The 12,548-nt window shown below is 38.4% G+C and overlaps 1 protein-coding gene across 1 annotated transcript; it reads right to left on the minus strand.

Moving 5' to 3' along the window:
• Window positions 1–1,871: 1,871 nt before the first annotated feature.
• On the minus strand, window positions 1,872–12,483 carry LOC111324360 (biogenesis of lysosome-related organelles complex 1 subunit 6). Its single transcript, XM_022927906.2, has 4 exons — window positions 12,252–12,483; window positions 7,785–7,872; window positions 5,385–5,471; window positions 1,872–3,029 (listed from the first exon to the last, which is right to left on the minus strand). The coding sequence occupies exons 1-4, from the start codon at window positions 12,398–12,400 to the stop codon at window positions 2,904–2,906; spliced, it is 450 nt and encodes a 149-aa protein (XP_022783641.2). The 5' UTR covers window positions 12,401–12,483; the 3' UTR covers window positions 1,872–2,903.
• Window positions 12,484–12,548: the final 65 nt, after the last annotated feature.

The raw sequence follows: 12,548 nt of genomic DNA on the forward strand, positions 1-12,548 counted from the left end.
ACATTTAAATTAGCCCTACTGGCCTTGTTCTCCAGTAAAAAATTCAAAAGAATACATTATCTCAAGCGAGGCCAGAAGGGCTAATTTAAATTTAAACAAAAGAATATTAATTCGGCAGCCATCTATAAAAGTGGTCTATTACTCGATAACTTTTAAGCCGAGGGAAAAATTGACTGATTCCTGAAGAAAACATGTATAAATACAGATTTATTTTTTAAAAAATATTAACAGAATATGTTGAGGGACGGCCCTTATTAAGTCAACAAAAAACTAGCAATAACTCTAAGTAACCTGACCGAGAGGGAACTACTCTTCTGTATTCATTCCTTTATATTCGTTTAAAAATTATGAATAAAGTGGAGATAGAAACAGATTTTCCTTGCATCCTCACTATGTAAAATATGTGGGAGAAAATAAGGCATTTAAGTTTAAGTTTAATTTAAGTTTAATTCATTCGCCACAGGAATGGCAGGAGAAAGGAACAGAATTTTCGTTCCAATTGACACCTAACCCCTTTATTACCCACCCATCCCACCCCGGGGAGGACATCCATCACACAGTAATCTCGTGTGTGGGAAATTAACGTCTCCTACCCCAACCCTGCAGGAGACGGGACCTCCATTTATCGTCCCTATCCGAGAAGACTAGAAAGTCTAACCATTAATTTGCAGATATTATTACAAAGGCAGCACATTCTTCTCAGTTAATTAAAGACCACGAGAGTTGGCCACAACAGTCCGGCGCTCTACCAATTGAGCTAGCCGGGAGGCAAGTACAAAGTGAAGCAAGTACATCTATTTCATAGATGTACTTGCTTCACTTTGAGGACAAGTGGGTAAGGGCTTAATTAGAGAAAAAGAGTGCCTAATACAAAGTGGAAATTTAGTCCAGCTTCTTCAAGGAAATAAGGTAGCAGATATGAATGAATTATCCTGGGAAGGCAGGACCAGGTCCACCCGGTGCAGCCGTACCCTTTTCAACCAGAAACTTGAAAAATATGCATAGCTAAACGAGTTTTGGTCCAGCGCAATCAATTTACTCGCGTATTCTACAATGAGTATGAGCAACGAGTACTAAGAAAATGAATAAACGAAAAGGTGGTAATTTCGAGACGGTGGGGAAAAGTTTTAAAACAAAAAGCGGGTATTACAGATTTCTACGTCAACTTACAACATCCGATTTTCATTTTAGTTTCAAATTTCCTCGTTCAGAGAATCGAAAACAGAATTCCAATTCATTTTGTACCCTATGTTTTAAGCTATAGTGCCAAAAACAAGTTTGAATTTCGCTTTCAGTTTTCGTATGGCACTGGCAAACGGAACGTGTGTTTTATTTTCTGTCATAGGAAAACGGTTTTTCAGTTTCGTATCGTATTCCGGCTATCTTTAAGACAGGGCTCGAATTTAATTTTTAGATTACTAACCCTTCGAGTTAGTAGACATCTTTTTTACTAACCAAATTATAAATTAAAGTTTGGTGTCCAAGCCCACAAGTTACGATATCTCAAATATTGAACATTTTGTTAATGACAACTAGGACAATTAAACAGTTGCTGAAATTGCATGGTGACCTTTAAAACGTTGACAATTATGCACTTATTTTATTTCCCTCTCGTTTACCATAATTAAAGAACTCTGCATAATTCAATAACGAACTACCAGAAGCTCATGAACAATAATTTTCAAGCGAATATGGATTCGCAACGTGGCAGATCCAATAAAGTTGTGTCCAGATCCCCACATTCGACACAAATTTGCATCCATGGCCTTAGCACTCAAAATGGCTGTAAAGCTCGATTCGATCTCAAAGACGGCAAGAACAAATTGTTTTAGACAGAAAACAAGCTAATGCAAGTAAATAACACATAAACCGTCCCTAAAACATTATTTATTGTGTAAAGGTTATTTCCATAACATAATTTAAATATGTTAGAAAATTTTACTAACCATGTCGGGTTAGTTGGACACATTCTTAGTAACGCAAAGTTGAAAGTTACGAACCATTGGTTAACGGGTTACCGTTAATTTCGAGCTCTGCAAGAACCTAAAAAAAGGACTGGGTGACCATGACTTACACGAAAGCCTGAAGAAGCATAGACTGTTCCTAGCTGTCAGTTAGTGGAAAACGACAAACGGCTGTTGTCAAGACAACGGCTTCGTAATGAACGCGCGTTAGTGGGCGGAAAAACAATTCTTACAGGCTTTCTGTGCTATTTCTTGTTTTCCTGATCTTCAACATATTTCGCACACCTGCTCTTTTCCACTTACCGTGAGGCTAAAGCGAACTATAGTTACCGCCCCTGCCATTGGAAGGAATCCCATTCCATCCTTTACAACCTCCCCTCCGCCCAATCCCCCTCCTTTACAACCTCCCCCCCGCCCAATCCCCCTCCTTTACAACCTCCCCCCCCCCCGCCCAATCCCCCTCCTTTACAACCTCCCCTCCGCCCGACCCCCCTCCCTCTGTATTGTATCACGTAGCTATGTGAAAGAATTTTTAAACCTTCCAATATGGTGGCTCAATCCGGAGTCCGGCATACTCTAATATACATCAACCAGACCGTTGTGTTCTGCTTAAACATGTTTTCTTTTAGTCTGCTTTTACTCTATAGTAAATATAAGATGAGTACACCCCTGCCTGTTTCAAAATTCTGGCTTAAATGCTCTATAAAGGTAACGGTAAATTAACATCTTCTATTTTTTACTGATCTCGACATACACTGACGGTTTGTCTGAGAGACGTTTCCCAACGTCAGTGTCTTTTTAAACCTTTGGTCATGTGGCTTCCTTTTATTTGAACCAATCTCTGATAATCAGTAGTCCTTAATTCAACCGTGTTCTTGATCTTGCAGTACCAATAAATTTTAAGTTATAGTATTTTGCCACACACAGTCCTACAACTTGCTACTGTGGATGGTCTGATGCCAATTTAGCGGTGAGTTGTCGTTCCAGTTCTAACTGTCGTTCCTGTGCTTCAACTTTGTTTCGTTCTTCTTTCTCCTTTTGTGATTTCAGTTTCATCGCTCTCTTCTAAGAATGTAAATAAACACAAATCATCTTTTTTTTAATCTGCAATAAGTTGCATAATTTACCCAAACCCCAAACATAAAAGCATGACCAAATCATCATTGCAAGTTCTGTATGGCTTCTTTCATATCCCCTTCTACATGTAACCGTGCAACACTTGTGGTACAAAACAACACCGCTCAATGCTACGTACTCTAAGCAGACTAAAATTTCTAGCTAAGACTTTCAAAGAGAGTCCATTACAATGATTGCTAAGTCAGTTACTTTACGGCCTTAGGTGTTGGTCCATTCAAGGACTTAACAGCTAAGTATTATTCAAAAGTTATGCCAGCTCTAAAGTGTGGTAAATATTCTGTTCATTTCATAATCTTACCAGGTTGAATTTTAGCCAGGAGGAATTATATTTACTAATTTACTCCAAGATTTTAATCTCAATTTTTTGCACTCTCTGCCAGACATATTTACTGTTAAACAAGGTAATTTCAACTCTACAACATTGATCTTAAACCAAGCAATATCCCCTAGTTGATGTATTTTTTGTCATCCCAATTCTGTACAAGAGTTTATTGACCAAGTAAATTTGTGACACAAAATTCTTTTTTTTTATTGATTTCACCAAAAACGATCTTTTTATTATAATGCACAATACAGGAATCTATGGATTTAACCACTCCTTTATTTTCTATTATACCATTTACAATAATTTCATTACAAGCTTTTGGGAAGCGGGGTGGTAGCTGCACAAACTATTCTTAGTGGAAGGTTTTTCAAGAAGCAAAAGGTTTTAACAGAGTTGACCTAGAAAATGATCCCGAGAAGGTGTGGTTAACAAAAGGAATTCCTTTCCCTTCCATGTTCCTTATCACGTGATATCTTTGAAGTACAAATGGAGCGAAACCTTAGCCTTCAGCCCCTGAGCTGGCTACAACACAGATAAAACTGAAAAAATTTACAAACTTTGTTGAATGCTGAACCCTAATATAACAGCTAAACTGAGTGAATCCATTCTCCGAGTCAAGTCCGAGCCCGAGTCATGTCCGAGTCAGAGGTCAGCTGTATACCTTTTTTCAGTCAGACCACGAGGTCTTTGTCAATTAGAATGGCGTGTGGCAAGTGCGAATTTTTTAAAATCATATGTACATCTTCAATGAGTTTACACATGATTACATATGCGCATAGTTAGTAGAGGGGGACTACTAACTATGCGCATATGTAACTATGCGCATATGTAACTACTAACTATGATATGCGTAAGCACTGTTCTTTTCAGCTAAATTAGTAACAGAAATCTTTTTTTAACTTTGACTTCTGTAAAGATGTAAAGGGCAGCGAGGAAAAGCTCAACCTCAAGGTGAGATCGAGTCTGTTGTTTATTTCTTAGCCCTCTTAGGGGCTTTTCTCCAACGAAGTTATGTCAATATGGTTTTTTACTCTCTACTTTACAGCTTCCCGAATATGTGGTCGATCAGACCATTAAAAATGACGAAAAGAACAGTGACGAAAAGGTCAACCTCGATGTTAGAGTCTGTTGTTTATTTCTTAGCCCTGTTCTGATCGAGCTTTTCTCCAACAAAGTTAAGCTCACTATTTTTTTTTTTCACTCTCTACAGCTCCCTAAATGTGATTGATCTGTACCATTTAAAAAAACCACTGACTCGGTCACTTGACTTGGACTCGGATTTGATTCGGACTCAGAGTTGACTCGGTGATCCCGTAAACACCAGCTAAACTTACTCCATTTTTCACATGTACTTCAGAATCAGATGAAACAATTCCTGCTGCTAATATTATACGTTAAAAGTGCAAGTTATCACAAAATCTCTTTTTCTCATTTGCGCTTTCTCTAAATATGCCCACCTGACTAAAACTTATGGAAAGCACACATACAATCAAGGTTATTTGATTCTCAAGGTGAACCAAAAATAACCATTATCAAAATGATTTTTTAAATGCAAGAATCAACAAATAACAAGAGCTTAATTTCACATCACTAGGGAGAAATTCCTCATTGGTCGTTCGGGGGAGTAAAAGGATTGAATTTGAAAAAAAAATAAACAAATCACACAGACAAATACACAAGTATAGTAGAAGGGTATAAATCTTACTCAGATGTACTAATATCTGTAAAAATCAACAATTCTAGATCTGTACAGACTATCATTTCCCCAATATTTTGAGTTGGCCATTGACTTGAAATTTTTGGCATTAACTATTTGAAGTCACATTAACTTTCTAACCATAACCTAGCACAAGAGTTACAGTTCATGATAACAGATTTTAAGCTTTGGCGAGAATCTTAGGGAAGGGTAAATGGTATTAAATGGAATATAAAGCACTCCTGACCAGTGTTTTTCTTACCTGCAATCTGACAACCCTGTCTTCAATTACATCCATATCATGTTGGATTTTAGTGAGCTTGGAATGATAAGTTCGAACATAAGAAAGCTGAAAGGCAAGATATATCAGCTGAGATTGTATAACCAGTAATTAAAAAGTTTAAATACAGTGAGAAATCCCTCTTTCTTCAATGAACAGGAATTTTTTTCACAAATTCTTTTGGAGCCCTGATCTGCTCTTGTGACACAAACTGATGATCTTAAAACAAGAGGGCTGCACTATGGCTATTTTTCTCGTAACAGAAGTTCTTGTAGATAGAACAAAAAAGACATTGCAAAACAAACTTTATAAAGAGATCAACAAAGACTAGCAACAGCTTTCCATGAAACATACTATAAGGAAACAAGTCAAGTAGGTCACAAGCATCATAAAATTCAATTTACAAAATAGGTTTATAATAAAACGGATATTACCTTAAAGTGCTACTGAAACGAAATTTTCGTATCTGAAATATTTGCTCTAACCTGTAGTGTTGAATATGCTGATCATCATGAGATAATTTGCTTTGGCCAAAAAGAAGCGAAAGATATCTTTTTTAACCGTTCAAATCCAAAATTTTACACAAAATCATGTCCGGGCCCTGGTACCGAGCGAAATGGATTGATGACGTCACTGGTTGTGTTCACTCCGATCGCGTGGTTTATTTCACTCACTGTTTGTTTGTATTCGTGGGCGAAGGAGATGGCAGATATTGAAGTTTTGTCAAGTGAATCTTCTTCTGAACGAAGCGAAGTTGTCTCCAGTAGCGAAGAGGAAGATGGTGGCGTAAAATGGGGTTGACAGGCCTACACGACTCCCAAGCGTGTGTTTAGAGTAGCCTATTCAAAGTTTAGTCCTCACGAGTATGTCTTTGAGCGACCGCCCTCTTTTGTAAGATACGAGCGGCGGATTTTTGTATAGTTCGCTCAGTAGTGGTTGTGTTTCTATTAAATGCCAGTTTTTCATGAGAATTTGCTTTATGTGTGGCACTGAGTACGCACATCAGGGATTGCGTCTTTTTCGAATCGTTCGCCTTTGTAGATGTACAGCTATTTTTTTGACTGTCTCGATCGTTAAGTTGTCTTGATTGCTTTCAGCTTGCGCCACGCGCACTGATTCGATCGTTCTACAGTTCTTAGTGTTCAGTGTTCCAGCCGCTTTGGCTCGTTTTCTTTTCTTTATTTCGGTATGAAAACGACCGATTTCACGTTCATAGAAGCACATGATCGCCTTTACTGTTTCTTGCTCCGCGTTGTTAAGGATTTGCTTTATCTCATTTTTGAAATCCTCGTCCGCTCTTATTTTAGCCCTCGCCTTATATTGTAGGGGCTCTGGGCATGTTCTGCTAGGCATTTGGTACAGAGGGATTTGTTCGTTATCCTCAGACTTGCCGAGTAGATCATCTTGAGTGGCGGTGTCGTATGAGGCTTCCATGTTTTCTTCATTCTCTGAATGGCATTGCTTTGGCCCGGGGCGTTTAGTAGCCCATCTGCAGTTATAATGCCTTTCGACATTTTCTGTAGATGGTCAGGCAAGACCGCGGTTTCGATCCTAATCTTGTGGATCTCGTCAGTTACCGATTAACTAAATAGACTGGTAGAGATTCGTTCTCGGTATCAGTCGGGAATTTTGCTCGCTATCCAGGCGAACCTCTCACAGATAGCCAAGATGACGATGTGGCCGCCGATGAATAAGACTAGGATGGCATTTTGCCCGAAATCCTCTTTTTCGGCCTCCCAACATGCAAGCCACACTCCATGCTTTTACCCTTCTTTCACAGAAGTACACAACCAGTGACGTCACAGGGCTGTTTTGGCCGCGCCAAGATGGCCGCCAATTTTGATCTCAGCCGGTCAACTTCGAATGGTTAAAAATGTACTTTCGGCTATGCGTTGGCTCAAAAAAAGTACAAAGCGTTTGCAAATAACGTTCAAACTCTATTATTTTGCAAAAATCTCGGATATGAAAATTACGTTTCAGTAGCACTTTAAAATAAATATTATTTGTGCAAACTCTGTTTCATAAGAGAAAATTTACTGTTGCAAAATTTGGGTAAGAAGCCAGGACCCTTTACTTCCAAAGACCTCAGTGGTTTTCATATCAACTGATACTTGATCCTAAATTTGGTGACATGCCAAGTTCCCTCCTGGGCACAGTAAGTCTCCTATTTTGACTACCACTTTAGTTACTAATGAAAATGATATATTGCTATTTTGTATTTTAATTGTATTTTTATATAATACACATCTAGTGTTTAGGACCTCTATGTAAACCACTATTGTGATGCAGCTTCCTAATAAAAGATTGATATTATTATTAGGAGAGTACTAAAAATTTCATTTTTGCTTTAAATTACTGGGTTAAAAGCAAAATATTCATTACCATGACCAGGAGGTTTCTTGCTGAATGACATTCTGCAAACTTTGCATTTTCCTGTTGCATAGTTTCAATTAAAATTCCTTGATTTTGTCTGAAATAAAGATAATTTAAAAGAATTTCAAAAGTAGATAGCAAATGGCAAATGATAATGGACTTGCAAATTATAGTGAACAATTTATCTTAATATATAACATACAATGGACCCTTGCCTTGCAGAAAATCACTATAATTACAGACATCCCACTATTATATTGTGGACAAGAGCCTGCCTCCCTTGAAATGCATAGAGAAATGACTGAAACAAACACCCATTCTTATGAACTCTCGATATTATGGAAATGCAGACACTTTCATGCCCTCCCATTTCATTTCATTTTATTTCAACAATTTTATTGGGTTTGACTTCTAAAAAATAAAAAATGAGAAAAAAAAAAAAAAAAAAAAAAAACACAACAGTAGCACTTAGTACAATATTACAAAGACCCAAAAGGGGGGGGTGCGAATGGGAAGTGAGGCCCATGTGAGGCACTCCCCTATATTAAAAAGTAAATAAATAAATTAATAAATTAATATAAAGGACAGTTTTGTAAAAAAAAAAGGAAATACAATAGTTAGCGATGGCAGGGGCAGGTTCTGATCAAGGTCCAGGTACAGACCTGTGTAAAATGCATCAAAAGAGGTCCGAAGTACTTAAGATGGGACGTAATAAAATTCCCAGCACATTTCACTCTGTTTTTCTTTCACAATGACAGACACTTATCGTAAGAACTTGGTCCAAAACCTTGACTCACAAAATATAAAGCGACACAGCTACAATAAAGGAAAATAAAGAAACCGTTCTTCAACTGGGTGCGAACATGAGAATTTCCTGCTTACGGCTGGATCTTTTCCAGTGTTTCAGGCCACGTTAGAAACTTAAAGTTTGCATAGTTATACATTATTATTTCAAATGTTTAAAGACAAAACCATTTTTTTTTCTCTCATACCCTGCTATCATGGACTCTCACTGTTACAAATGCTAAATCTCCCCCAATAGTGTCCACAATGATGGGAGTCAACTCTAGGTATAATTATAATCTAACTGTCAGAGTCAGAGTTGGTAAGAAGAAAAAAAATATGAAAGGTTCTTTTAAACAGAAAAGACACTGAATTACTTATTTTTTATTTTCTTCCTTTCTCTCTTAACTTGTGAAATATCTGCTCCACAATTCCCAAACAAGGAAGATTCTGTTATTATAAAGGTCTACACTATTTTCACAGCTATAATTTGAATATATCAACAAAGTTGAAATGGTAAAAGCATTAGCCCTTCGCTCTGACGAAGGGCTAACGCTCGAAACGTCAGCGTTTATAATCATAACAGTGGCCAATTTACATTTCAACTTTGTTGATATATTCAAATTATATCATTACCCCCACCAACGCAGCCCCAAACAGTTTCTTTAGAAACTATCAGCCTATTTTCACAGCTGTCAAGCATCAGGCCACATTAAAAAGTGGTTGTCTCTTGAACACCCAGACTCAACAAACATACTGTTTGCACCACACCTTGACCACAGAGGAAGCACATTTATATAACCTAAACTCAAAGTAAGCTTGCAACACAAAAATAGACCATGAAAAGACCAAGAAAGAGAAAATCAGGGACTGTTAATACTACAATTCAATCAGGAAAAGATATAAAGAAAGCTATCATGGACTCTCAATATCACTGGACACTAAATCTCCTCTTTCCCCTCAGGAAAAGATTTAAAGAAAGCTTGCATGGACCCTCACTATTAGACTCTAAATCTACCCTAAATGGTGTCCACAATGACGGGAGTCAACTGTAGGTACTAATCCAACTGTCAGAGTCAGTCAGAAGAAAAAAACATGCAAGGCTTTTTTAAACAGACAAAGACACTGAATGACTCATTTTTTATTTTCTTCCTTTCTTTGCACTTGTGAAATATCTGCTTCACAATTGCCCAAACAAGGAAGATTTTGTTATCAGGAAGGTCTAGTAAACTGTTTTCACAGCTGTCAAGCATCAGGCCACATCAAAGTGTGGTTGCCTCTTGAACACCTGACCCAACAAATACACTGTTTGCACCACACCTTGATCACATAGGAAGCATGTTTATATAACCTAAACTCAAAGTAAACTCACAACACAAAAATAGACCATGAAAAGATTAACAAAGAGAAAACCAGGGAAAGATAATATTACAATTCAATCAGGAATAGATTTAAAGAAAACTTATCTACTGTTTACTCTATAATTTATATTTAACACCACAGGTAATCTTGGACCATCTAAGAATCCAATGTCCAACGAATGAAATCCTGACTGCTAAAATTCACACCAGCAGTTAACCCTTTAATCCCCAAGATCTAATTATTAATCATCGACTCTAGCTGCTACACATTTTCTCATAGATTAGTCACAGGAGGCCCACACAAGCGGCGTGTCTGCACAGAGGGCCCACACAAGCGGCGTGTCTGGTAGTTTGTTCGAAATATATAAAGAAATGTATGGGAGAATATTGAAGAGTCCTAATATCGTAAACTTATATAGAGGATTGTCTATGTTAAGGCTCAAAATAAATGTAAACCTACCTCACTTGCCCTGTATTGTCGTTTCTGTGGTTCTAAATGACGAATTTGAGCGATTTGGTAGATTTTGCGTTGACTGTTACTCTACTGTATAAGAAGGAGACAAGGGTGGAAAGCTCATTTTCAACTGCTCCATTTTCGAAGCTGATTTTCACCCAGAAATTAGAATCGCCCGGCTTCCCAATCAAACGCCAGATAGACCAAAAGGTTGACGCTTCTCCTCCTGTCATTCAATTAAAGATCCATTCAAAATCCAAGCACTAACTGCCAAAAAACTTTCGAGAAATGAAGCTTTCCAAGCGATCGGCATCCGCGGCACAGATTTGGTGTGCCAGGGAGCAACCGTCACGCTGTTTGCTCCACGCTGATTGGATGATAGTAAACAATGCCCTGTTTCAAATGCCTCATGTGAGAGGGGAGTCAGGGGCATATTCGCGCCAGTGATTCATCTACTGACTAGCCTGGTGTGAGGTTTATGGCGCATGACGGAAACCCTACACGACCTCAAACCTCTTTGTTCACGTAACCCAATGAGCTCTGAGAGGATACTTGTAAATATTTTCAAATAACGGATTGAGCTGAATGGTAAAGAGAAGGAAGGGTTGAACTGGCAATGTTTTCTGTGTTAAGAAAAATGATAACTGAAGGTTACAAAACATCACAGGGTAAATTAACTTTCTCCAAGACGGGTTACGCGAACAAAGAGGTTTGAGGTCATGTAGGGTTTCCATCATGCGCCATAAACCTCACACCAGGCTAGTCAGTAGATGAATCACTGGCACGAATATGCCCCTGACTCCCCTCTCACATGAGGCATTTGAAACAGGGCATTGTTTACCATCATCTAATCAGCGTGGAGCAAACAGCGTGACGGTTGCTCCTTGGCACACTAAATCTGTGCCGCGGATGCCAATCGCTTGGAAAGCTTCATTTCTCGAAAGTTTTTGGCGGTTAGCGCTTGGATTTTGAATGGATCTTCAATTGAATGACACGAGAAGAAGCGTCAACCTTTTGATTTATCTGGTGTTCAATTTGGAAGCCGGGCGATTCAAATTTCTGGGTGAAAATCGGCTTTGAAAGCGGGGCGGTCGCAAATGAGCTTTCCATCCTTGTCTCCTTCTTATACAGTAGAGTAACAGTCAACGCAAAATCTACCAAATCGCTCAAATTCGCCATTTAGAACCACAGAAATGACAATACCGGGCAAGTGAGGTAGGTTTACATTTATTTTGAGCCTTAACATAGACATTCCTCGATATAAGTTTACGATATTACAACTCTTCAATACTCTCCCATACATTTCTTTATATTTCGAACAAACGACCAGACACGCTGCTTGTGTGGGCCCCCTGTGGATTAGTTTGGAGAATTCGTTGTTTGATCGAGGTAACAACTTCTACAGTGGAATCCCGATTTCTCGAACCTCCAGGGGAAACACCAATTGGTTCGAGAAATCGGGAGTTAGAGAAATCGGGCCGGGGATGAAATTACAAATGATGCAAATCCAAGGGAAACAAGGTTTGGTTCGAGATAACGGGAGGTTAGAGAAACCGAGGGTTCAAGAAATCGGAATTCCACTGTACCTGGTAAGTTTGAGTACTCTCATTACCTGTCTGCTGGATAACGTATGGATATCATAGGAAGAAGTTACATGTTAATCACTTCTAGGAATAATAAATCCCTTCCCCTGCAGAAGCTCCCAACTTGAATTTTTATCACCTATTTTCCATGGCCGCTTTAAGGCGCTAGCATAATGTAACATATTCTTTCCTGCAAAAGTTAAGTAGATCACAAACGAACACCAACATAAATTTCGCATCCTGCAAATTATCACATGAAAAAATCAACTATTGTCTAACTAAAGCTTGACCTTACGTTAGTTCCCCAAGGCGTTCCTTAAGATTCTCCAAACTGGGAACGAAAGCATCCAGAAAACCATCAGTCAGAGTTTCTGTCAGATTGCTTTCGCTGTGATGATTTTTCTCTCTAGTCTCCGAATCTTTAACCGCACAGTTATCACTCATCTTTCTGAAAACAGTAATTCAATGTTTTGCTCGATCCTCCTGAACGAAAGCAAAATCGATTACCTTCCGACAACTAGCGACTGGGAACCGAGACAATATTGACGATTACGAAAATGTCTTAATAAGGAGTGTTTACGATAACCCGCTG

This window comes from Stylophora pistillata, chromosome 1 (genome assembly GCF_964205215.1).
Source record: "Stylophora pistillata chromosome 1, jaStyPist1.2, whole genome shotgun sequence".
In the NCBI taxonomy this organism is placed as follows: Eukaryota; Metazoa; Cnidaria; class Anthozoa; order Scleractinia; family Pocilloporidae; genus Stylophora; species Stylophora pistillata.